Source organism: Blennius ocellaris, assembly GCF_963422515.1.
Source record: "Blennius ocellaris genome assembly, chromosome: 5".
Lineage (NCBI taxonomy): Eukaryota > Metazoa > Chordata > Actinopteri > Blenniiformes > Blenniidae > Blennius > Blennius ocellaris.
In genome coordinates this window covers 27302008-27329647 of record NC_137654.1, presented here as the reverse complement: position 1 = coordinate 27329647, position 27640 = coordinate 27302008, and the positions used below count along the sequence as shown (strand labels likewise).

Sequence of the window (27640 nt, the reverse complement as noted above, 5' to 3'; positions counted from 1 at the left end):
CACTAACAAGTAACCAGGAAGTGGGAACATTCCAATATCAGAGTGGGAAAGTTGCTCTAAATGGGAATTGTGCATCTGAGAGCTTTGGTAATCCAACTTGACAGACAAATACTCACACCAAAGGCAATTTAGTCTCCAATAAGGTCACGTTGGGAGGAAATCAGAGTAACTGGGGGAAACCTACACACACACACACACACACACACACACACACACGACGAGAACGTACAAATTCCAGACACACAACCACCGCGCCACTGTGTGGCCCCATACAATATATTTATATTCTAATGACGCAGTGGGAAAAAAAAGTCAGACTTATAACAGTAGTTATCAAATGTGACAAAGCGTATAAACACCATTGACTTTACATTGTAATATATATTTCATCCATGGGTTGGTCTATATGTGTGTTAATAATTTTTTTTTCTGGTTTCTTGACATGTAGTTGATTATTTTCTTGCTTCCGACTCAAAAGCTGACTTTCTGGGCTCCATGAATGCATCTTTACGTTCAACGTGAAGCCCAAAGAAGACACACGTCTAAGTTCTCAATACCGACTTAAAGAAATTTCACTCACTTCCTCAGCCTCTATAGATTTCTTGTGTTGCGCACGAACACTTCATTCGTGACGGCAGCTCTCCACAGCAGCATGTTAACACGTTGTTACTTTGATACAATGGCTTTGCAGCGATTAGCAGGTTTAATCTTTATAAGCAGTTTATTGTGTGAGAATTGCTTGCTTGACTACTAATATAGCACCAAACACAAAGCCTCTGAGGATGACGGGCGTATCACTTGGTTTGAAGACGAGCTGCTGAGATAAAAGTAAAAAATGCTGTATGTTTTCAGTTCCATGTTGCCAAATGCGAAACGGGTATAAATACTGAATGGAGCTGTCTTTTCTGATGTGCTTTGCGGGAAGTCTTTCTTGGTTTGACGTGTTGCGGTTCGGTCACCTTCAAATAATAATAAATACAATGCATCAATTTTGATTCTTCCTCCCGATTTTAATTTTTAATGCCCTCGTCTCTCAGCTTCTGAAGGAGAGAAGGCACGTGGAGTCAGGACTAAAACGACATTCACAACAGTGAATTTCGCGCCTGTTTCGGTGATCTTCGAATGCAAAAGCAGAAAAAAAACAAGTGGATGTGTTTTTTTTTTTTTTTACACAAAACCAATTTTGTGGAAGAGGTGTTTTATTTCTCTCGGATAAAACCGATTTCTTCCAGCGTGTGTGACCTCATAGGAGTTTTAATCAAAGTTCCTCGTCCTCTACAAAGCGTAGAAGTGAGACTCGTTTCACTAGAATATAAATATGCTCTCGTGTATAAATATATTTTGCAGAGAGGAGCCACTTCAAACTTGCACAAAGGAAAAATAACTGTGTTTTGCATGAGCAGGACCAGACTTGACACGAGACTAATCCACCAGAGAAACTCATTTTTTCAGCTCTTGCTTTTGCATTTTTTTTTTTTTTTTGGTGAAAAAAAGAAGAAGAAGGCTCTAAGAAAAAGCTTGTTTCCATTAACCAGCTGTTCACAGCTGTAATTACTTTCTAACGCGACTATTTTTCTGCTTTTTCTTTTCTTTCTTTCTCTCTCTCCACAGAAGGGTCACATGAGCAACATGCTGTGCTCTTTTGACGCTGACGGTCGATTAAAGGTCTCAGTATTTGGCTTTCTGTTCCACTGCCTGCTGTTTTGTGTCAGAACGTTTTATATAAATAGTCCTTCTTTTTTTTTTTTTTTTTATATTGGTTGCTGTGTGCCTGTTGAAACACTACTAACTGTGTGACGTGCTCACACTGTCGGCTCAAATGCATTTTTCTGTTGACTAACAGCTCATCTATCTTTATTTTAGGTGTGTGTAGCTGTAGTCCCCCCCCCCTCCCCCGCCCGCCCCCCCTTCACCTCCTCTGTTCACCTCTGTAAACTAACCTTGACTTCTGTCTGATGCCCGAATGTTTTTCCTCTTGTAACCAACCTTTTAGCTCACTTTTAGTTCATCCACCTTTTTTAATTTTTTTATTTCACTTTCTCATGTTCATGTTGTGTCGTTTGAGATCATCACTATATATAAAGCACAACACTGGGCCCTCGATGGAGGCCCCTGAAGCCCCCACTTGAATCGGCCCACAGCTTCTTGTATGTGTAGTTAAGTATACATTAGCTTCAATGCAGTGTTTATCTCCCCAAAAAGATCAATAAAGTAATTCAAACTGCAACGGAAAAAAAAAATCATTCCTCACATTTCAAAATAAAGTGCTGAAACTAAAATGACAGTAACAAATCAAATTTAAAGTGTTAATTAAATATTTTTTTGTTCTTTAACAAGGCAAAGTCACACTTAAAAAAAAATAAAAATACTCCTTATCTTGCGAACTCACAAAATCATGCAAAAACAGGCGAAAACAATCAGGTGGAAAATTAGACACAAAAGTGAAAAAAAAAAAATAATTTTTATGCCAAGTAAAACAAGAATAGCCACAGCAACAATTAGCCAAGTAAAGTTAAACTAACCACACACACTTTCGTACACACCGAGGAGCAATAAGCAGATAAGTTTATAAACAAAATAGAAAAATAAGATAAAGAGGATCTACAGAAAGTGGAATTAAATTGAATAGAACATAAAAGTGCCTATTGCGAAGTGAGTTTGAATGTTTACTACGAGTTTCAAATGTCAAAATCTGGCGGTTCTTTAATGTTTTTATCTGTGAGAGACTCGTATTAAAAATATAGAGATATTAGTGAATCTTACCTGTGATTCTATGCACAGACAATAACTATTATATGAGCCCAATGCTCAATTACTCCACTTTAAAAAAAAAAAATCATCACATTACAAAAAGTCTAGTGTTATGTTTTATTCAAAGAATGCAAGCCTCTGAACAATGTCAGAACAGGAATAAAAAGGCTGAAGGAAATCACTCACCCTGAAACTAGCATATATATCAATACTTACACTCTTAGCTCAACGTAAAGAATCATGAATTTAAACCCATTTCCCAGATTCACAGTTATTACTCTGCCCGTTCGATGATAGCGCCTCCTGTGTTTCTCCAGGTGAATGGGAAGGAGCTCTCCCGCCTCTCCGGGGATCCCACCCTGGACATACGGGACCCCGTGCTGTCCAACATACTGAGGCGGGGGGCCCGCAGACGAGCCGGCCTCGCAGGAGCTCCCGGAGGCCAACTGCCAGTGACCATGGGCATGGCCGACTGCGTGGACAGCTGCACCCAAACGGACATCAGCTTCCAGCATATGTTGACTCTGGGCAAAAGCAGCCAGCATCCCTGCGGAGCTCCGCCCCCGCCCGACCCGCCGCCATCCCCTCCACTCCCTCCTCTACTGGAGCCGTATCTGTTCAACGAACTGTGAGTGGGAATCGTCTAATAGGCCTCTGCAGCGTGTTCAGCTGTCAGACCGGGGCCGTTCTGTTCGCGCATTTGAAGTCGGCAGCGGCTCCAATTACTGAAATGTTATTCCCCCCCCCCCCCCCCCCCCCCCCGAATGTTCTCACCCTCAGCTTCGTGGAGCCGGTATACTACGACCCCACCGACTACTTCGACATCACTCAGCATGAGGTGGACAGGCAGGACGAGCTGGAATATGAGGTGAGGCGGTTAATTGAAGACCTGGACAGCTCTGCTGCAGGAAAACCCGCACCTCCACTCCTCAAGTCTGACATCGTCCACCCTCTTCTCTCTCGGCACCAGGAGGTGGAGTTGTACAAGTCCCGACAGCAAGATAAGCTGGGCCTGACGGTGTGCTACAGAACCGATGATGAGGAGGACCTCGGGATCTACGTGGGGGAGGTTGGAGGCCGCGTCACGAAATACACAACCTCACGCCCCAGCAAACCTCTCGAAATCTTTTCAACACACGTTTTTTTTTTTTACTTCTCCAAGGTGAATCCGCACAGCATTGCTGCAGTGGACGGTCGCATCAGGAAGGGAGACAGAATACTGCAGGTAGAGGTTTCCTCAGACCAGTAACTGGCAGCGACACGCCTTCTCTATGCTACAACCATCAATCTGTAGATAACCTGCAATCCACAGAGCTTCACTCCGGCACGATTTAAAGGGGAAAAGACCTCAACTCATCCACGTATTATGAATCCCTTTTGAATAACATTACCCTCCCCATTGACATTTTTGCCCATTTTTCCTCAAGTGTGCACTGTAATTGAATCTCGCGGAGGTGTAAAGGGTCCCACGTTATCCGACATCAGCTGGAGGTGATTCTCTTCTTCTCGTCTCAGATAAACGGGGTGGACATCCAGAACAGAGAGGAGGCGGTGGCCATTCTCACCCGAGAGGACAGCACTAATGTCTCCCTGCTTCTCGCACGACCCGAGATAGAGGTGAGGAAATTGGATATGCGGCCTTTGGGGAGAGTTCTGCAAGATCTGGCCTCAACACTCCGCTTGCAAAAAAGCATCATTCTCAATCTGAACCCCTCCCCCTTTGTATGGAACAGAGAGTAAGTGTTCGGACATGGGTAAACATCTCTGTTGACTTGTCATGATGGGATTGTAAGGCGAGAGGAGATAGAAAAGAAATTGGGACATGGGGAGGAGTGTGATGCTCTGCCTCTGTCCCGTGCTGCAGGCCGACTTGGTTAAAGAGACAGGAAAAGTAAAGAGGTGCAGCAACATGACGAGAGCACAGATAACAGGAAAGGAGAGCGAGAGACAAAGACAAATAGGGCTTTCGCTCCCGGCGCTAACGTGGCACCACTTTGTTTCCCCTCAAGGTCACTCTTCCAGCAGATATGAGGGCACGGTGACACACATAAGACACCCCTCAATAACACACTCCTGCCAGAATCCTTGTAAATAAACCGCCTGGTACATGTCGAGCCAATAAAATAGATTTTTCATTGCATGCTATTGCAAAGGGGGACAAAAAAAAGAAAAAGTACTGCAGATGGAAACAGCGTCTGAGGGAGAGCAAAGATTTGTATGCTGGCTGAGCCATGGGGCAGGTTTAAAAGGTACTCATTAAAATGGTCACACACACACACACACACACACACACACACACACACACACACACACACACACACACACACACACACACACACACACACACACACACACACACACACACACACACACACACACACACACACACACACACACACACACACACCTGTTTAAATACGTCCTTGCGTTGGAATAGACGAACGGCAGTCTCACCTGCAACAGGCACCCAGGATTTATATTGCAGAGGCGTTGCCCCACATTAAGATTCAAGCGAGAGCGGAGAATCGTCAGAAGGGAGATGCACAAGCAGAGATTAAAGCCTGATCTGTTGTCTTCTGGGAGAAACTCGGCGAGAACTGGAGGAGTTGTCAAGGAATAAGAATGAAGATAATCAATAAGCTTGTCTCGTGGCCTGCATGCAACCCACATTCAAATGAAAACCAATTAGGCCTCATTTGCAAAGAGGGAGAGGTGGAGGAGAGAATCATTTACTAATTCATGTCCAAGTATTTGCATTACGAGGGAAAGCCAACTGCAAAGTGGGCAGATGAGAAGCAGTCTTTATTTGATGAAATGGGAAGGATTTGTTCCACCTGCATGGGGGATTCATCACGATACTTAACATTCAATAATTGAAAATTTACTTTTTCATCATGAAATGTATTTCTTATAGGTCTGGTTTGTTTTCTGTTTTCTCAACAGAGGAATTAATCAATGGCAACTAAGTGCATTTTGAACCAGACAAACTGCAATAGCGAACAAATTCTCACAGGCCGTTGGCGCCTCCTAGTGACAGAAAAGAGAACTAAAAGGAAAATGATCAGCAATGAGCAACAGTCAAGCCTGACGAAATGTATTTCAGTATCGATACTTTTAAATAATGTATAGAAATGTTCAGGAATTCACTTCAGAAACACTTTACAGCTCGTCAAAAAGTTATCAGTAGTTTGTGAGAGCAGTCCATGAAGAAGGACCTTTCTGTATTTGTTGTGCCAACGTTATAATTCCTCTGTACTTCTGGGGATTCAAGTTACAATTTGACACACTGTTGTTTTGTTTGCATCTTTTTCCCCATTGACAATTTTTAAGTTCTACAAGTAGCAACACCTTCATCTTACCCGTCTTTGGCCCTTCAGTTAAAGTCCTTTTCTGTTTACCTGCCAGAATGAAAACCAGATGGATCCGGAAGAGCTGGACCTGGAGCCTCTGGACAATGCGGTCCACCTGGGCAGCGGCCATAGAGGGATGAACAGCCACTCCATTCTGAGTGCCGGGCCGGCTGGCGGGGGGGTCCTGCGTGGCCACGGACACTCGCTGAACAGGGATTCGCCAGACTTGCTCCAGACGGTGCTCAGCAACAGCCAGGAGTTGGACAGTGGGGTTGGCCGAACCGACGAAAGCACGCGCTACGAGGACACCTCGGAGCACGACCTTCTGGGAGACGACCACACGAGTGCCTCCAATACCAACGCCACCAACACACCCGGCAGTATGCGCAAGTTCTTGGCGAGCAGAGGGGAAACCCCACCCTTGCTGCACTCGCAGGACCTTCAGTTTAGTACCGACTCCCTCCTTGGACTGGACTGCATGAGTGGGGGCGGCCTGGAGCAAATGGAGCGATTGGAGAGGGCCTACACTGCAGACCCGGTGAGGATGATGATGCCCGGACTGACAGAGGATGAATGTGAGCGGTACAAAGAGCTCCTAGAAATCAAGTGCTACTACGAGAAGAACAGTAGTGCCCTGATTGAAGGTCAAGGGGCGGAACAAGAGGAGGGAGGCATCTCGCTGGACGTGAACCGGAACGAGAGCCTGAGTCAGCACGAGATGGCCCTCCTGGAAGAGGAGCTGCGCCACTTGGAGTTCAAGTGCCGGAACATTTTGAGGGCACAGAAGATGCAGCAGCTGAGAGAGCGCTGCCTCAAGGCTTGGCCCCTCGAGGACAAGAACGGCGCAAGCGTGGGAGCTGGACGGCTGGATATGAACGGCATTTTGGGTGGCGAGGAGGCGCGCCAAAATGCGTTGTCAGACATCAATGAGCTCCCAGAGAGGGAGCGCTCAGACAAGGACAGCACGAGTGCCTACAACACCGGAGGGGAAAGTTGCAGGAGCACCCCACTGGTCAACGAGCAATACCCTTCAAATTCCACTCAGAGTCTAGAGGGATCCGACTCTCTTCTCCCCGCAGGTTTGCAGCTTCCGGCCTCCACTCGACAGAGGGAGAGAGGAACCAAGTCTGAGCGGGGAGACGGGACACAAGCCAACTTAAATCAACCCTACTCTCCCCACAGTCACAGGAGAGCCACTGAGGCGAAAATGTCCAGCCCCGGGGCGAAGGTTCGCTCTCTGTCCCGGGACGTTGGAGCCAGGAGGGGCTCAGATGGGGGCGTGAGACGTAACCCAAAATCCAGCGGGACAGTCGAGAGGGCCGGCGGACGCAGCGCAGAAAACAGTCCCTATCTGTCCCGGCGTCACGAGGCGCAGCCTCCTCAACGCTTCCTGAGCTGCATGCAGCTGAGGTCTCCCTCCACCTCGGAGCGGTTGGGTGGCTTCAGAAACGAGGCGGAGGGCGACGACAGCCCGATGAGTCTGGGTAGCACCTGTAAGGACGTCTCTCAGGCTTCAGGTTCTTTACCTTTACCCCTGTCCCCTCCACTGATGCCCGCCTCTCCTCGCATGGAGTGGAAGGTGAAGATTCGCAGCGACGGCTCTCGCTACGTGGCCAAGCGGCCCGTGAGGGATCGCCTCCTGAAGGCCCGGGCCATGAAGATCAGAGAGGAGCGCAGCGGCATGACCACGGACGACGACGCCGTCAGCGAGATGAAGATGGGACGCTACTGGAGCAAAGAGGAGCGCAAGCAGCAGCTGCTAAAGGCCCGGGAGCAGCGGCGGCGCAGGGAGTTCATGATGCAGAGCCGCCTCGACTTCCTGAGAGAGCGCGAGCGGGACCAGGCCGGAGGCGGCGGCGGCGGAGGGGAGCAGGGGACGACCCAGCAGCAGGAACCCGCCTCCATCCTGGAGCTGTGTCACCGCAGGAGCATGAAGAAGCGCAGTCGCAGAATCCTGGACAACTGGATCACGATACAGGAGCTGCTGGCCCACGGGACCAGGTCCGCCGACGGGAAGAAAGTCTACAACCCGCTACTGTCCGTCACCACAGTTTAAGACGTGACGGGAGATCGTGCAGAACACAGTCGCCAGAAAGAGCCCAAGTGTTTTGGTGGAGGTTGCGCGGTGAGCACAAGCTGCTTCAGTTTCCCCCCCTAAGCACAAGTATTTTTGTTTGAACACAAACTCAGCAAGGCAATATTGACTTACACACCCAGAAACAGCGACACGTACGACTGAGACGGCCATACTTTGCCTCTCGAGGCGTCTCGAAAACATGTTTATCATATCAGATTGAAGTTTCGAAAAGAATAAATGCTGTTTGTTTTGATTATACTGAATTGTACATCAGACAGGAAAGAGCACAGACTAGCATGATTTGCATTTTTGTTTTTTACAAAAAAAAAAACAATCACAGCCACCTTTGCCTCCCCACGTTTTGTAGAGGTGCTGTGTGGCGCCACGCCTGCTCTATCGCGGATGAAAGGCAGCTCACGATGGGGGAGAAGAACCTGCGAGGGCCTCCATTACATTTCTGTGATCACAAATGAGCCACGCTGTTGTGAAAACAGGAAAACAGTCACTCTTGTGCCATAAAACTGTACTCGTCCTGTTCACAAAGGACTTGAATACGTCTTTGAATGATTGTCGCGTGGCGGCTGTCGCCGCTCCACACACTTATTCTTGCAGCCTTTATGTACAGACGCTGCTTTGCTTTCCCCACGAGGAAACGGCAGCATCATTGCCAGACCATAGATGCTTTTTTTTTTTTTTTTTCTAATGCTTTATCATGAGCAGCTGAGCTGGTGCCTTTTCTTCAGGCAGACTTGACTTTATAGCACAATTTTCCAAGCAACAGAAAAAGACTGAAATATTGTTGGGGTTTTTTGTTTTTTTTTCTTAAACATCTCAAGCACAGAAAAAAAATAAATCACATTTTCCTCCACAAGGGCACATTTTACATGACAAAACATCGGAGTTGCTGTTTGACCTTTCAGTGATTTTCTCAGAAAAAAGGACAATTTTGGGCAATGTGATATTGGACGCAGACGAGTCTTACGTTTCTTTTTTAAGGCCAATGATTGTTCTTACTAACAGAAAAATCTGTTAACTGGCTCCCCAGCAACTGTTTTCACTTCTTCTGTGCTTCCTATGGTGACGTTTAAAGCCAAGTGAGGGATGACTCATTTGTATTTAAAAGAAAACAAACAACAAAAACCTCTTAAACAAAAAGCAGATTTTTTTTTTTCTTCTTCATTTGGCTTAGATGCATGTTTAATATTAAGCCCGAAACGATGTTTTACATGTTAAGATTGAAGGCCTTTGACATTCTGTAATTGTGGACGTGTCTATGACTTTGTTCAGAACCTTAGCATAGAATTAAAGAAACTACATGGTGTGTTTGTTTGTGCAATATCGTGATGTCCAGTGTCTGCCATTTTACAGTGAAAACTTTTTCTAAATAAATGCTGTGATCATGAACACGACGTCTCGGGAGTCATTGAAAGGGGAGAAAAACGAGTCGGCGTATCCTAAACAATTCTAAACCTTTATTTTTTTCTAACAAGAGTGAAAAGAAACAAAGGCAACAGTAAAATGAAAAGTTTATACACAAACTCACGACAACTGTGTGTCTGCAATATCAATAATAATAATAATAATAATATAACCTTTTGAACCCGGAAAACAAAATCAAAATGAGACAAAGTGAGTTACAGTGAAGTTACCATATTTTGCAAACAGAGTGAGTGAAGGGAAATGAGGTGAAAGGTGCTAGAAAATAAAATAAAAGGCATTAAAGGAATAGAAGAGGAGGAAAAACTAAGCAGAGAGGTACAGATATCCATTTTGGGAAAGTAGCACCAAAAACATGAAGTCCTGTTTTTTTCAATACTTCCCAAATTTCACTCCGTTTCTTCAAAATGCGCGTCCCCTCAAAACGGCATCGAACACAAGATTTAATACAACTAAAAGTTAAAAAATACAAATGTAACCACGGTGGCGTCGTCTCGGATCGGCAGGCCGACGGCCTCTGCTCTTCCTCAGAGTCGAGAATCATGCCCACAGAACTGTCTAAACACACTCATAGCTTATCCAACTTCAACGAGAGAGAGGAGAGAGAGAGAGGAGAGAGAGAAGAGAGAAGAGAGAGGAGAGAGAGAAGAGAGGAGAGAGAGAGATCAACAGAAAACTGCAACTGCCGGCCTCCCCAACGGGCTCCGGCTCAACTAGCATTTAATACAGTTTGGATAACAAAGCATACTGACTGACCTCAGAGACGACGCTAGACCAAAGACGCTCCTACAAGTCTCACAGCGATCCAACACAGTCTTTATATGTTCACGGGGGAAATGGATCGGATGGGGGGGGGTGGGGGTGGGGCGCAAAGTTCAAGTCTGAAAATGTAAAAAAAAATTAAAACAAAGTAAAATAAAAGACGAGCGGATGAGAGTGGCGGAGTGTAGCAGAGGAGTCGTCGCCCCGTTATTGTCTGGATACATGGATGAAGCATGAGAGGGGAGGGGGAGGTGGTGGGGGGGTGGGATGTCCTGCATCTTTCTAGAAGTTGACACTGTCTTCTGGCACAGAAAGCTCCGTCTCTTCGTTTCCTCCGCTTCAACAGAGCTCCAACGTTTGAGTGCATCACAAAATCTGTTTCGAGAAGAAAAATCAGAATGCAAGTTAAAAAAAGAAAGAAAAAAAAAAAAAAATCGACTGCACGAACCCTCCCAGGAATTAGACGCAGACAAAAAAGGAGGCTGCTCACCTCTGGATAGGTCTGGACAGGAACGTGAGGAGAAGCGCTTTGGCTGAGCGGGCAGCTCTTCTTTGACTCCGAGGCGTCCAGGGAGCGTTCTCCTGCACCGTCGCCGCCGGCGCCTTTGTGGCTCTTCCTCTTCCTCTTGGAGTCCTTGGCTCGTCCGCGGCCCATTCGCCTCTGCTCTTCAAGCTCAATCTGAGAGACAAAGAACCACGACCATTAACCACCCGGTGATATTCACAGAAAGATCTGTTAAAAAAAAACCCCAAAAGACCTTTAAAAATAAGTCCTTTCATATTGACATTATATGACTATTTTCGATAATGGAAACCGGAAATGAACTACAGCCATTTCGTCTAAACTAAATTTGGTCCGGACCTTCAATAAACAAATCCTATAAATACTTAATCATCCTAAAAAAAAAATATTGTATTCCTTACTTGGCTGCACAAATGATCTTTTACAGAATTTTAATTCTCACTACTAATTCCAATACGCATCACATCAGGAGCAAAAGAAAAAGGAAAAACCAATAAGCAGGAAAATGAATAAATGTTCCGTTCGGTCCAGACTAATCCCTGAAACACAATTTAAAGCCTTTGTGCATACATGGGGAAAACACCAGGAATCAATAACGCGTCTCTTTTTTTCCCCTGACCTGAATGAGTGTGTGCAGCGTTTCCCTGGGTGGAGGAGAAGCCGCCTGCAGGACTCGGTGGATGGTGGTGGTCTGGTCTAAGGAGACCTCCAGCAGGTCTCCCTCCAGCTGCAGCTCCTCCAGTCGCACCCTGGTGGCCGGGGAGAGTCCCACGACCTGGCCTTTGAGCAGAGGCAGCAGGGGCTGCAGAGACTCCACTCCTGCTGGGAAAGACGTCGGTGTGATCAGAGGGAGACGCTGCAGAAGCCGGCTGTGAACAGTTACCGTGAACAAGCCCAGTTACCTGTAACGTTTGGCTTCTTGCCGACGCCATTTTCACATCCGGCCTGCCAGCAACGACATGACATAATGGATTATATAACGCGAGACAGTGAATCACCTTTTCGATCAAGTATAGCAACACAAAAGACGAGCGGCCGACTGATCGATCAACAGTAAAGTAGATTTCGAAAACGTACCAGAGTGCCATTGCTTTCCTTGTTCTTCTTCGGTGAGTTATCCTCCGTTAAATCGATGACTCCGTCGTCGCCGTCGACTCCCTCGGAGTCCGACAAAACAATAACCGAGCTGTCCTGCGTCCCTTTCCCCGCGTCTTTCTCCGCGTCGCGGCGGAGAGTGTCTTTCAGTTCGTGCAGCTTCCGGAGAGCCTCCTGCACCTCGGCCGCCTCCAGCGCCTCCTTGGCCCGGCCCTGCCAGGTGATGGCCCTCTCGGTGAGGCACTGCAGCGCCTCTCCCTCGGGCAGGCGGACGGGCAGCTTCTGCAGGGCGACCAGCAGCGCCAGGATAGTCTCCAGGCGCGGCCGCCGCGACCGCTGGCACCGCGGGCACAGGAAGCGCGCGTCCCAGTCCCACCAGCAAAGCGGGTTAATTGGCGGCCCGGCGGGCGGCAGCAGGGGCGGGAAGGAGACGCAGCCGCCGTGGAACCAGTCCTTGCACAGGTGGCAGCGGAGCTGCGGGGCGCGCGGCTGCCCGGAGCACGCGCACACCGGCTGCGGGGCGCCGCGGGCGCGGCCGCCGTCGCCGTTCTCTTTGACAGAGTTCTCGGCGTGGACGGACGTGTCCGTCTCCATGGGGTCGTCCCACCTCCCGTTCTCCTTGTCCTCCGTGTGACTTGCAGTAGTGAGTCCGGACTTACACATGTTCACTTTCTGTAACCTCAGTAGTGCTTCCTTTTCCTGGTGCTCCCCTTCCTTGAACGCCATCACCTGAAAACAAGGACCACATAAAAAAAAATGAGGCTCGCCATGTCGCTCCGCGGCGACGAGAGACCTGCGTCCACACGGGGGAGCCACCGACGGCCTCGCTCGGCGCGCTCACAATGGCTGCAGGATCCCTCAGGTCCTGGGCGGAGAGGCCCAGAGTGTTAGTGTCTGAGTCGTCCAACGGATCGTCCACCAGCTCCGGAGCGGCTCGCCGCTCCCTCCTCTTCGCACATGGACACAATACCTGCAGGAGAACCAGGGATTGAGGTCACAACATAGAAAAAAAAATTTTTTATCTGTCATTTTCCCATTAATCAATTTAATTTTAAGCAATAATGCTTCCTGATTATATAAATTGCAGCATTTTGTGGACTACAGTCCACAGAAAGTAACCGTACCGAAAACGGCAGCAGTGCTTTGTCGCATCAATATATTATATTATACTTTGTCTGACAGGAACACCAGTACTAATGTTATACTATAGATCCTCACACTTAACTAACCATTGGTCCTTTTTATGAATTTATTCATTTATTAATTCAACAATCTAATGCTCCTTCATGTTTTCTGACCAGACCAACAGCTCAAATGATGACATCCGCACACAACACATTTACACTTTGTATGCCATGCTTGACAATGAACTGAGGGATAATATGATAATATGATGATCACTACTGGTCGTTTAGAAATGCATTTAACTTCATTATTCCAATCGTTTACCAGTTAATCAAAACGTGTGTGGCCATTTGTTTTGTGTCAACGGAAACTACGTTTGGAGGGACACTACCTCGAGCAGGCTGTGCTGGGTGCTCTTCTTCAGGAAGGTCTTGGTGGCCTTGTCCCTCCAGGAGTGTGCGCTGGCCACCTGCAGCTCCAGCTGCCTCAACTCTGCCATGAAAACCGGCAAGTCCCTCCCAATAGCCACCAGGCCCTCCAGGTCATCCAGACACGGGTAATGCTCTCCATTCTACAACAGCATACACTTGTGTTTTACTTTTTTTTTTTTCTTCCCCCACCCAAAAAAAATACATCGAAATGAGCATTCCAGTGATGTAAACCTCACAGAAGCATTAGATAACATCTCCTTTCACCTGTATTTCCTCCAAGTCGGTCACCCAGGCCCGAGCTCGTGTGAGACAACCCTGCAGAGCCAGAATGTTGGGTAGTGCGACTGGAATCAGCTGGGCCTCATTGACTATTGCCTCCAGGGTAGAAAGCGGGTGCTTTTGCCTGCAAGAAAAAATGTTTATTATCTTCACAACACGTCGGACTGGGTAGAACACCCCCACGGCGGCAGATGCTTCACAGCCCGTGTCGTCGGCCTCACCTTTGCTCCAGGCAGATCTGCGCTTTCTCTTCCCAACGTTCCGCGATGGTGAGCAGCTCCTGCAGCTCCGCCATGGCCGTCTCCACCGACACGCTCTGGGGCACGTTGCAGCCGGCCTCCATCAAGTTCCTCAGCACGTCCAGCGTCACTTCCTGCCTCTCGCCGCCGTCGCTGCCGAGGGTGCGCCTCACGTCCGCGAGCCAGTGGCCCTGCTCCTTCAGGCCTTGGAGCAGGGTGAACTCGGGCACCACCACCGCCAGCGTCGCCCCCTCCTCCAGCAGCGTCTGCAGCTCCTCGGGGGGCGGCGAGTCCTTCTTCCAGTCCTTTTCGTTGACCAGTACCTGAACCTTGCTCCGGTACGCCTCCACCGTCTGCAAAACCACCTGGGATATAAGAGGACATCAATGATTTCAATACATATAGTCAAGAAATTATATACAAGAGAAAGTGAGAGCATGAACAAAGAAGGGAAAAAAAGATGTCAAGAGCAGCAGAAAGGAGAAAAAGAAAAGAGAGAAGCGAGAGAGAGAGAGATAAAGCACTTGGTGACTCACCTGCACTTCCTCTAACTGGGTCATTACACAGGGCAGGTTCTGCATCTTCTCAACCAGGGATTTCAGCTCCGCCAAAGTCTTCCTATTTTCACTGGAAGGACGCGGCAGTATAAGTACATGTCAGAGAGCAGTTACAGTTAAAAGTGAAGCGTTGCGCTTCCACCTCACCTTTTCGGAGAGTCACTGAGGAGTTCGGTGCTCGTCTGCTTGCAGCGTTCGATGTCTTTGAGGACAGTGTTGAGCTTCCGGAGGAGTTCGTTGTCGGGAAACTTTTTTTCTACTGCCTCGCCCTTCAGCGTCTCCAAATCTTTAATATCTGGAATTTAAAAAAAACAACAAAAAACAATAAAACCTTGGAACTGAGCACAATGTCTAACTCTATCAATGAAACAATAGGGAATCACTTGGGGTTGATTTCCTACCTATCTTGTTTCCCTCTTCCTGCTCAAGTGCTTCTTTTACTCGGTTGGCCCACGAGTCGAAGGACTCGGACCGAACCTTCAGCCGATGCAACATGGCCAACAACTCATCCAGGGTGTATCTGTACCTGCGAGATTGAAAGGAAAGCAGAAAGGATTAATAAGGACTCGGACAGTCTAATTAAATTAACTGTAGTGCATTGCATTGGGGATGAATACCTGAGGTAGAGTTTATCAGTGGGACAGTTGCACAGATCCTGAGTGTGATAGAGACACACCAGACGCTCGGGACAGTTTGAGCAGGCCAAAGCAGAAAGGAAGCATGTGGTCTTGCATTTGTCACACTGTCTCTCGTCATCGGGCAGCAGCTCGAAAGCCTCACGCTCCGCTTCAGTAATGCCCTGTGAGTAAATCACACAGAGGTATGAAAAACAAAGTTGTCGGGTTTTTTTTTCTCTCTCAGAATGCGTCAGCCGACACATGAATAACGCGTCGACTATTTCAAGCTCCGCATGCGACACCCACCCTTTCCATCAGGCCTTTACGCAGCTTTCTCTCCTCCTGAACGATGATGAACATTTCCCGATGTGTCGCCGCCGCCAAGTTGAGGTCCAGCTTCTCTGGATTAGCGGCCATTTTGCAGGTGAGCTCCTCGTGGGAGAACACGCAATACCTCCTCAGGCGTCGGTAGTGCTCGATACACGACCGACCGGCGGGGAGCTGAGAGGCAAGAGGGGACAGTTGAAAATGAATCGCGCTTCTTTAAGATGAGGTGACCCGACACCTGGAGACAGAGGAGACGTACCCAGTCTGCAGTGAGGAAGTTGACGGCTTCAGCAAAGTTGTATCCCTGATTGAAGCCACTGTGGTAGGCTCGAGGAAAAGTGATGACAAACTCGCCGGCGCACTGGTTGGTACGTACAACCTGCGGGGGGGGGGGGGGGGGGGGGGGGGGGGAACGTCGTGCTTAAAAAGGGAAAAAAGCTCCCGCGAACCTAAATTCTTACTTCCGTCCATCGCGAGCGAGTGCGAGACTGACCGGAACGCCGTGAGACATGAGGATGTTGGGATTCATGATGGTGACGAGCTGATGCAGGAGGTCGGGCTGGTATTCAAACAGCTCCGGCGTCAGCTTCTTCATGACGCCCTCGAGCCGCTCGGCTGCCACGGAGGGGACCCCGTACCAGGTCTTAGGCTCGCCCCTGAAGGCGGAAGAAGCACGACGAGCGAAGCCAGTGTCAGCCACAGTTAAAACGCCTACACAACAACACCGCGGCCTCGATAGTGAAGCCCGCAGTCGTTTCAGACAAAGGCGATGAACGACAGTCAACCGGCATGCCGTACCAGTGTAGGTAGTTGATGGAGTAGCTCCAGTGATCCTCGATGTGCCAGCAGAAAGCCGAGAACACCATGCCCACGTAAAGCCACGGCACCTTCATCCCAGAGATGTCTCCATTAATATGGCACAGCAGTGACTGCTCCAGCACAGGCATCACGTTCAAGTTCCAACCGCAGCGGGCATATTCCTGACAAACAGAGAACACCACGGCCATTTCAAAACGAGCGATGGATAAAACACATTGGGGATTAACTCGGTTTTCCTCGAGCAGCTTTTTATACGCTTGTGCTCGGATTCACCAAATTTGGAAATTTGGTGACTCCATCAACTGAATTTTCAATACAAATAAAATAATATGTAACTTTTTATTCAGTGCTAAAACGTGTCTTCCATGCTTGATCCTACATTGTGCAGTAGGAGTTGTATTAAGCTGTATTAAGAAAGTGCCCTTCATATGAGGGACATTCATACTTTTTACAATCTCATACGCCACAAATAAAATTCTAAAAAGCTAACGACAGAGACTAAAATTAAAATGTGGGAGGATGGACATTGTTTAAGTTGTAGATATTTACATGATCAATAAGACAAAATGAGGGGAAAAAACACACAAATTTCAATTAATATAAATTTTCTATTTCTATTGAACTTTAGTTTGATAGAACGAAGCTATTTGGGGACACAAATTCAAACAATAGACCTACCTCCTCTTCCTTTGTGAGCGTCCTCTTGCCATTGTTCATTGGGAATCCGCTTCCAAACTCTTTGGAGTGTATGTCCGCCCCGTACTCTACAGTCACGTCCTCCTCGATACTACTGACTAATCTCCAAAACTCTCTCTCCACGAGCTCGGTGGGAACCATCTACACAGAACAACAACAACACCACCAAGACGTTCTCAGCACTCCGAGGCAGAATAGAGCTTTATGACGAATAGTCTGTGTCTGTGGAGTTTTGCACTCACGTGGACCGGCATGTTGAAGTAATCTGCTTTGAAGGCATCTGCCATTTCCCCAAAACTCTGCAAAGAGTACTCTCGTGTCGCTTGTTCAAAGCCAAACGCTTCAGAGGGTTTCTTGCACTCCTAAAACGATAAAAACGGGTCATCGATAGTCAAAATGAGTCTTTTGAGTTAACAGGTGTTGAAAAAATGTTTAAAAAAGGGAACTGAGAAAGATTTCTGCTTACTTCTGCCACACACTTGGGACATCGCCAGTTGCCTTTGGGAGGGTCGGTGAGCGGCGGGAGGAGACAGAAAGTGTGATAGTTGTCATCACAGCCGTCGCAAAGCAGGAGTTTCTCGTCGTCGTCTCCCCGGCCACACATCCGGCACACAAAATTATCCACCTTTAAAAAGAAAAAAAAAAATCACACGTGTTTATAATATTAACCGAGAGACACAAGAGTCATCAAGTCATTTCTGAATTAGTTTTAGTTGAACTCCCAAGTTAACGACCACTTACAGACTGCGGGTTGTTGAGGTTTCGTCGAAGCCTCATGGTCATTTTGGTGCACGGTCCGTCGTGATCGGCCTCGTCGATACGCTTCCTGTTTTCCCCCTCCGGCTCTTCCTTCTTCACCGTAACGCTCAGCGGAGGCATCGGAGGATTGGACGTGCTGCCGTCACCCTGCCTCTCCTGAGGCTCCATTGGCTCCGATTTGACTGAGGTATCAGCAGGAGGAGGAGGAGGAGGAGGAGGAGGAGGAGGAGGAGGAAGAGGAGGAGACACGTCCTCTTTGATGGTAAGTGTTTGAGGCAGATCATCTAAATAAAACCGAAAAAGCGCAAGAAATGTTCAGTCAGAGAGAGAGATTCTGAAATTTACTCTGCAGGCCACTTCAAAACTCTTACTTTCAAGTCATCGGCCACTTTACTTTCCCAAATTTCTTTTCTCAACGTCGTCACGTTGAAATGAGGTAATGAGACTCACCTTTCTTCCTGAGGCCTTTGTCCCTTGCAACGAGTCCGAGTCCCATCATCTTCGGCCCAGCACCGTAAATCTGGAGCTTCTTCAGCTCGGGGTTTTTCTCTATGTCTTCCTCTGTCGGTTCAGGCTGTCAGTGGAAGAAGAAAAGCATGAGCCCACAGAACTACGACCGTGCAAAGCACATAGAGCAAAGCTAGGGGGTGAGGCCCAGTGCAGAACGAACAATTTAAAAGGAGAGCGTAGCAATGCATCACAAGAAAGGATTTACGCTAGGTTAGAAAGTAGTGAAAAGTTCACCTATACCATCGTGAAAGTCGGAAAAGTAAGACCCACCACCAAAACACACAACCACCACCGGATGCAAACAAAGTCAGAATAGGTGAGGAATAGTTCAGAGTTAGCGGAAGATCAGACTTTGTATCTCATTTCAAAAATTAAAAAAATAAGCAGGTTTAAAAAAACAAACAAACAAAAAAAAAAAAAGCATTACATTCTCAGTAGACAAACACAAAACCGTCAAACATGCACTTTTCATTTAGACACGTTGAGTTTTTCCACCGACGTCTGGACAGACCGGCTTTTAATCCTGCGTTATTTTTTACAATACAAGACATCACTTAATGAAATACTTTTAATTCCAAAGGACGGCAATGACATCATTGTTGGCTTGACTTTATATGGGGAAAAATATCTATTTCAAAGTCACACTATTAGTGACAAAAGGAAGAATGATGTGAGCTTAACGCTTTAGGTGAGCAAGAAATTCAGATGATAAATCTTGCTTTTACAAAGTATCCGTGTATTCTCATGAAAAGGGGCAATAAGTGTATTTCAGTCTGCAAACAGAATAAAAACCATGAGCTGTCAATAGTGCCAACATAACACAGTCGATTCTGTTGTCACTTGAAAAGGTTATTTAGTCAAGCTTAGATGGATACAAAAGCAGCTTCTTTATTTTTTTATCTTGGTTTTAAAATTGAAACAAACTCAATCCCGTCTCAAGGTCTTTCCACGACGTTCACGACATTAAGTGTTTTATCCACTCTTGCACAAACAGGCGTCAAACTGCAATTTGTACTCCCACAGCAGGGAAACCGACATTTCCATATCATAACATTGCCAGTGCCACAGAAACCTGGAGAAACGCCATGCTGTAAAAAAAAAAAAAAAAATGCTCCTCAACAGCTTCTCCGAGAAGATTTAGCAAAACCAACGCTGTTACACGGAACATAAACCCTTTAAGCTTGAACCAAAGCAGCCGTTCTTCTTGTTACCTGAATGTTATGGGATTTGAACCCTCAACTAAAGCAGGAAACAACAACAAAACAAAAACACAACAAAAAAGTAGAACTCTTCGGTTTGTGCCGTTTTCAGACTTCAACCAAACTCCAGGAAATGGACACGACGCAGGATGTGATGAGCTTCAGGATCACTGTATTCCTTGCAGCAGATCGTAATCAATCCAGGGTTTTTCCTTCAGCTGTGCTAGAAACATCTCATCACAACAATTCACTGTATTGCGTTAAGCCCGGCACACATCCTATTGGGGAAGATGTTTTGCAGAATACACGTCACCCCAGACACCCTGCATGGGTTTGGTTGTTAAAAAAAAAGAAAAAAAAAGGCCAGAGTTAGATTGCATTGTAAATTTCTTTACTTTTTCACCTCGACGTTTTTCCAGGTCAGAGAGCGAAACCGTGTTTGAGGCCAACATCACTTATGTGCTTAAAGAGGATTATATTTTTTTTTTCTGATTACCAAGAAGAAAAGAAAAAAAAAAGAAAGAAAAAGAAAAGGCAATTTTAATTACAAATAGTAATGTTAAAACACTGTTCTTATTCATTTAAACCTCGCTGCTCCCTCTATGTGAGTGCACCCAAATAAAAAGACGCATGCAGCTGCAAGGTTGGCTGCCGTTGTGAGGCGATGGCAAGGCGACACAGTGAAGCCACACAGACAGCCCAGAAACAGAGCATCACAAGCCAAGAACAACCACAGAGAAAGAGCATGAGTGAGAAAGCTGGAGACTAAATCGCCCTGACAAGATCGGGAAAGTGCCTCCGTGACATAAAAAAAAAAAAATTTTTTTTAAGTTCCTTAAAAAGGCATCGCTCAACTTAATAAAATGTACATCGATACGGACGAGACATCGACTCGACTTTGTCGTTTTTCTTTAGCGCCTGAGGGCATTTTCAAGACGAGCAAAGATCAGATCAGATCAGAATAAAATCAATCCACGCTTTTTAAAAAAAAATACTAAATAATGGTGACATGAACTATCACTGCTATGGCGCTGGAGGTTTTTAATGGCGACGGGACAGCAACGGTTGATGGTCACATTCCGGGCAGGCGCGCCTGCACTGAGCAACGCAAAGCGTATGCTCGCATGTTAATGGGAATGTGGAGTGGTTAATCAAAACAACAAAAAACAAACACTGAGACAACTTCAAAAAGGAGGGGAGGAGGAGGGGGGGGGGGGGGTGGAAGCATGGAGGTCTAGGAGAAGAGGCAAGGAGGAGAGAAGTGGGGGCGGAAAGTGAGCTCATATGCTCAAGAGGCAGTACCGCAGAGATGAGTTGAGAGCCAGTGGTGAGAGGATGGGGGGCCAGATCCTCTGGACCCTGCAAGGGGAGACAATAACAGCAACAATAAACTAAGACAAGAGGGGGGGGGGGGGGGGGGGGGGGGGGGGGGGAGGAGATGAGAAAAGAAGGGGAAGGAGCCTGGGGGGGAAACATCCGGTAGTTTGTATGAAAGATATAACCGGGACACATCATGAGACAAAGGTCACATCTTAGGCTGGATTTACTGCTTCCATAAAATCAAGGGTTGCTAAATGTTGCAAGCTGGAATATTTCAGACATAGTCGCAATGACTTGAAGTTTATTTTGTTCAAAGTGAAGCCTTGATGAACAAAATTTGGATACATCGAGGTTATGAGACAATTTAAAAAAAATAAAAAAGGTGTATCGTTTGATAAAAAACCAAATCCCAGTTGATGGAGCAACGACCTAAATACCTTTCTGTGACTATCTAAGAAGTGATTCAGTTGATCTATTCTACATGTTTGAGGAATACAAAAAAATTTGGTTTGGAAAGCTGTTTTGGTTGCGAGGTGTGAGCGTCAGCTGGCAATTTTGTTTTCATGCATTTTCACCAGCAACCAATGAGTCACACAAGTATGCTCAAGTTAAATATAATCAAGTACTTGGTGCTAAATAGATTTAACCTTTCAAAAGCTGTAGTACAAGACAGTCTTGGTCACTTTAACGTGTACCCAATTCTGTGGATTTAATGTTTTTTTTCATTACATGCTTTAGTTATGACTCATAAAGCAGGAAAAAAAAAAACCCACATCGTGTCAGTCACATAAGACGGCTGACACTGTGTTCACTTAAGTAAAAGCAAATCAAAAGATGTAGTCCAGCACGACAAATGAAAAATAAATAAATCAAACCAAGGAGCTACAAAGTTTTTTTTTGTTGGTACGGTTTGGGGTAAATGAAGTGATGCGTCTACTTGGGTGATGGGAGGAAGCGCAGGACAGGAGAGAACAAAAAGAGGACATGGCGCTGAAAGCGACAGCAGCAAAGTTGGGTTCAGAAGCAGCAGAAGCAGCAGCATGACAGGATGGAGAACAAGCAAGCCGAGTGCACTGTCACATAGTCCACACTCTACTGGAACGGCTGCACAAGGGTGCATTGATGAGAACTGAAAAGAAAAAGGTAATAACATGGCAGCATGGCCGACGCTAAAAAAAAAAAAAAAAAAAAAACTTTTCTCAGACAGCTGTTTAGTGGAGGGTTCAACGAGCTGTTAAGGATGAAAAGGTTTTTTAAATATTTGAGGCAACCTGTGAAGTGGCAATTGAACTGTATGGTGTTAGAAATACATTAAGAAGATGTTGTCTATGTCTACAGTTTAATTCAGATTGTGTACATTGAAATAATAATAAAAAAAAAAATATTGCTAAAAACATCTAATGTCATTTCAAGCATGGATTATGATGTGAGGATCCTCAGAAAGAAAAAAAAAACCCCAAAACATTCGGTTTGGATATTACATGGGTAGGAGGCAGATAAACTCAGTCGCACATTGAAATTCACACCTCTGTTACAAACAAATTTCTCTTGCAACAGATGCATCAAACCAGTGAGATTATTGTACGATTACAAAAACAAAAAAGTTTCCTCTCACTCAAATTGATCTGATTCTCAGATGGCGGTGCTGTGCATTGGGAAACGTGATCCCAAACAAATGCTACCGAGGTGACCATAGCACAGTTCAGTGCGGGAGGGTGTGTGTTTTTCCGGTCACGTAGATATGCAAATGTGTTGAATGGCAATGAGGTTAGGCGCTCTCACTCACGTCAGGTTGGCATCTGTTTGCTCTGCGTCCATAATTGCTCATTTTGGACGGCTGCACGGACTGTCGCAGGGGAATGGAGTGAGGTTTATACTCTTTGTCCACCTCTTCACCGTCATAGTGCTTTGGCTTGCAGTGCTGCAGATAAAAAAAAAAAAAAAGAAAGAAGTTTACACCCGATCTATACATACTGTAAATAATACACAACTCTAAAGCAAAATTTGAATATCTAACCCTTCCCTGATGGATTTATGTTACGTGCCGTCCATCAAAGAAAAGAAGGGAAAACTAAAACGTGGAGATAAATACCGGCAGGCTGGCACCAGACTGGAACATTTCGAATGGGTAGACGATCCTCTCATAGTGCGAGCGCAGCAGAGAACCGATGTTCTTGCCATGAGGGTAGCCAAGCCGCTGAGCCACGCGTGCCCAGCGCCGCTCCTTGCACACCATCTCAAACCCTCCTTCATCGGTCACAACCTGAAACAGAAGAGCAGTTTTTTAAAAAAAAATTACAAAATGTCAGCAAGTAATGACACGGAAAGTAAGAAATATGTTCGGAGAGAAAAACAATGTTAGTAAAACTCTCACCTTTGACAGGGCGAAAAGATCAAGGATGCGTCGTTCGATATGTGGGATTTTCAAGGAAGACGCCTGGATCTCCCAAAACCTGGCAATGCGGTCCAGGTAGTTAAGCTTCACTCTCGTCTCGGCCTGAAATCAAACAGATGAGGGACATTCGTGATGATCAAAGTCTGGCCCTTCGACACCTTTTTTTTTATGTCACATGTAAAAGATTTCAATGGGACAATACGTTACCTCCAGCTCATTAAGCCTCTGGATACGAGGAGTGAAGCGGAAAGTATCCAGCTCCACAGAAAAGGGGGGCTGCCAATCCTGTTTAAAAAAAACCCAAACAAACAAAACACGTGAAAAACCCCATTTAATATCTTAAATGTCAAGCTTTCCTAAAAGGACAACCGCTAAATGTGGACATGAGAGATTAGTCAGATACTGAGGTTAAGTTGGATTTACGAATTTGGCTGAGCTTCTAACAGGAAATGAAAAAAAAAAAAACCCAGACCTCTTAACTTTTGTGAGAAGCAAATTTTATTTACAGTATGCACACCAACTGAACACAGCCTCTTTTGCTTGTGTTTAAAACCAATTCCTGCTTTCTGTTGTTAGTTATTGTCTTCCCTGCAGGTGTAATTAGAAATACTCATATCGTCATTAATCATAAATATTTAACCGTGTGGAATAATTCTCATCTCGTGGGAATCAATCCTTTGCTCCTGTTACATTTCAAATGCTTTGTTTTTTGTTGACATTGCACATAATCACGATGTGTCAAAGAAATTACACATCATGGACAAATTCTGAGGGCAACGTTTTGTCAAATCGGCTACCTCGCACATGACAAAACAGGGAAGGACTGAGCACGTCCCATTTCCTCATCATAATTCAATCAGAAGCAAATATTTACTTGGGGAGGTCGAATTTTGCAGATCCCAGACTTCTCTGCAATGGGACGTATCTTTGCGATGTAGCCCAGAGGATCCTGAAACTCCTCCCATGTTGGCTCGAACACTGGACACTCCGGAGGAGGCACAAACTCTTCCCTTCCATTGCCCTGATGACGGAGAGATAGACAGTTCAAACAAGTCGACCCAATATCAAACACATATTCCTATTGAGACAACATGGCCGAAAGTCTAACGTAAACAGACGTGTTGAAACCATTACAACCGCGGCATTTTTTCACACATATCTGTAGATCACCGAGTTTTCATGGCACCGATAAGAATCACGAGAAGACACACACTTGTGTCACAATATTTACAAAACATGAGTCATGCAAAGAAATGTTCACAGAGAAACGGATTCAATGGAATAAGGTAACCTACAGAGCCGAGCGTGCAGGTTATATAATTTGACTCATACCACATCATTTCCCCTGCTACTGTCTACTTTACATGCGTCTGTGACAGACACATGCTTTATTTATACAAAACTTCCCACAATAATCCATTATCGACATATGGAAAAACACTGGAGTGTTTTGTTCTCAAAGTGATCCTTGTCAATCCCCCCCTCCCCCAACAACAAACATGCTACAGGAAATACTGACAATTCAAGAGCAATTGTCTCAAAGGACAAACCTTGAGTGATTTACCAAACTATTAAACACAAACAGCAATAATCAGGAATACATTATTACAGCACATTTGCAGTGATCTGAAAAACAAACACTGCCAAATGGCATATATACGAACATTTATGGATACTGACTAAATGCTCTCTTGTTGTATATAAAGAGCTAAATTAAATGACGAGACTTTAATGACGTGTTTACAGATCATCTGTCTGATTCTTCACGGGCCTGCAGACAAACAATGGCGTGGAGGCCACGGACCTTAAGGTATAGAAGGCCATGGAGGCATCACACAACACACACACATACACACACTGAGGCTGGACAGGACACACTTACTCGATTCCAGAAGCCAAATAAGACACATCTAAATGTGAACGTCATATTAATGTCACCTAAATAGCACGTAGAGTTAAAGAGTTTACAGAATAATGTTAGCTGCTGGTGAACTTGGTTATAAAACTAACCTTACCTTCAAAAGGCTGCTGGCAGCTAAATTAAATTAAAACAAAAAAACAAAAAAAACAAACAAGTATAACACGTCCGGTTCGGGTATTTGTTGTGAGTTAGCCGATGGGCCATTCATTCATCTCCATCTAGTCAATATTGACGTCTATTGTCCAGATAGGTGAGGCACTAAACGCTGCTAGCGTTAGCATCGAGGCCTCCACGGATCCTCTCCTACGGTTTGAGATAACTAGCACGAGTTTGACTCGCGTCAACTGGGCGGAATGGAGGAACCAAAAGGCAACGACGTGCTCGCAGGCCACTTAACCTACATTCTCACACGACAAAATCGAGCGAGCGCGTTCACGTTCTTCACGTAACCGCACGCATTATTTTGTTGACACCACCACCAACCAACCCACCAACCAACCCCCCGATGTACTACTCTGCTGTGTCCCGGTGCATTTCCGCGACTGACCCGCAGACACCTCGATGTCCCGGGGTGTGACGGGGACTGTGGCCGCTCTCCTTCCTTCTGTTGTTGTGATGACTGCTGGTGGTTTGGCTAACGTTGGCCAGCTGTGCTCGGTCCAGTTGGCTAGCCTGCCGCCGCTAGCAAAGTTGGCCGGTTTTTCAGCGTCAGTCCTCCATAAACTCCACTCAGCCAAGGACTCAGAGACATGGACGGCGCGTATTCGCCCGGTGTCGGAATAGGGTCTCAAACTTTTATCAATTTGTGTCGCTATCAATCATTTTCCGATCAACATCATCACTCTCTTCAGGCCATCCTATCTTTCTTGACGAGACGCCATCTTAGTTTTTTTTCTCACGACCGAAGTACAACCTCAGATCTTCTCAGCGCGTGCCTCACGTTTACTCCCTGAAAGTAGTGCGCACGTACACAAAGTCGCGCACGTAGGACCTCCGAACCGAACATAAACAGACCACCAGTCCCGTGTTGTCATAATCAACTTCAGAAAGAGGAATAAAGCACACCCAGGATACAGTTAAATCAATATAATAATAGTAATAATAATAATAATAATAATAATAATAAACAGTAAAAACCTGTACCAAACCCTAATATATATTACAACCTTTCACAGTATTATGCAGGTTAATTTTTAGTACTCTTATATATTACAATGTATAAACATTGATTGAGAAATATACTCCAATATTGGAGAACATATGTAATTATTGATGTTGATTGTCTGAATGCAATGATAAAGTTGTTGATGTTTGACATTAAAAAAATGATTGTTTTAAATAACTAAGCTATTGATTGCTAATGATGCAAAGGCGTAGGATAAAATAAGTATATTCTTCTTCCAACTCCTTTTCAAGAATATAAACAAAGAGTAGCACATATCAAAGATGGATGATGTTATCTTTTGTACGTTTGTCTTATTTGTTTAAAAAATTTGTTCACAACAAATCAATCAATCAATCAATCAATCAATCAATCAATCAATCAATCAATCAATCAATCAATCAATGTATCAGAGAGTGCATTTACAACACTGAAAAATACACATAATGTCATAAATATATACCGGTACCCCATTTTGCATCCAACCATCTACATTACCGCGATATCCCGTTAACATATGGACAGATATATTGATATAAATGCAATGTATTTGATGATTGTTATCATAACTAACTCTAAATGTGTTTTCTGGGGAAAAAAATAGAGCTTCGATCACAATTGAATAGATAATTTCTGGTTGCAGTATTCAAACCTCTGTTATATTTGAAACTGTATCTGTGCCGTACCAGTTAAGAGATTTAACTGGACTTTTTTCTAAGTTTAGATTTTCTTTTTTTACCTAACTAGCTGCTTGTTACATTTGTCATGGCAGAAACAGGTTCTGCACGTTTTCGGGGGATGCTCTTGGCTTTGTCCTGGGACGGGTAAGAATGATCAGGAATGTTTTAACTGCAGTTTAACTGCACCAATTTAGTGTTTAGAATTACACAGCGATTACATAAAAAAAAAAAACCAAAAACATTTGCTTTACAAAAACACTTAAAATAAACTGTTCTTAATCATGTTATGATGAAATTGTGCAGGGAGTCGGTGAGGTGCGGTCAGTTGACCAGCCGATCCCCAAATAATATGGTTACACCCTGGAATGGCTGCCAGTCCATCATAGGGCTAACAGAAGGAGACAAAGACCAACCACACACTCTCACATCAACATTAGGGCAATATAGGGTCACTAACTATGCTCACGTGGATGTTTTTGGACTGTGGAAAGGAAACGGAGTACCTGGAGGAAAACCCACACATGCATGGGGAGAACATGTGACCTCCACATAGGAAGGCTGGGCTGGTATTTGAACCCAGTGCATTTCTGCTGTGACATGAAAGCACGA

General features: G+C 45.5%; 2 protein-coding genes across 2 annotated transcripts in view; one reads left to right on the top strand and one right to left on the bottom strand.

The window, feature by feature from the left end:
- Positions 1–8157, top strand: part of LOC308130560 (PDZ domain-containing protein 4-like) — a gene marked incomplete at both ends in the record, with an annotated part of 10841 nt that extends 2684 nt beyond the window's left edge. The window contains 7 exons of the mRNA XM_080496963.1: positions 1612–1665; positions 3069–3379; positions 3532–3619; positions 3722–3820; positions 3914–3976; positions 4267–4368; positions 6157–8157. Of these exons, the coding sequence (XP_080353089.1) occupies positions 1612–1665; positions 3069–3379; positions 3532–3619; positions 3722–3820; positions 3914–3976; positions 4267–4368; positions 6157–8157 (2718 nt within the window). The remainder of the gene's footprint in view (positions 1–1611; positions 1666–3068; positions 3380–3531; positions 3620–3721; positions 3821–3913; positions 3977–4266; positions 4369–6156) is intronic.
- Positions 8158–9630: 1473 nt separating this feature from the next.
- Positions 9631–24653, bottom strand: kdm5c (lysine demethylase 5C; the record flags this gene model as incomplete). The annotated part of the gene is made up of 29 exons (XM_080496962.1): positions 9631–10752; positions 10868–11056; positions 11520–11719; positions 11803–11845; positions 11978–12724; positions 12837–12965; positions 13512–13691; positions 13816–13954; positions 14052–14434; positions 14606–14696; positions 14774–14921; positions 15028–15152; positions 15244–15425; positions 15550–15744; positions 15830–15949; positions 16064–16226; positions 16369–16550; positions 17068–17226; positions 17328–17447; positions 17552–17710; positions 17827–18128; positions 18295–18418; positions 20856–20912; positions 22660–22794; positions 22966–23136; positions 23248–23370; positions 23476–23553; positions 24143–24289; positions 24633–24653. 29 exons carry the CDS (start codon positions 24651–24653, stop codon positions 10744–10746), a joined length of 4821 nt encoding a protein of 1606 aa, XP_080353088.1. The 3' UTR covers positions 9631–10743.
- Positions 24654–27640: the final 2987 nt, after the last annotated feature.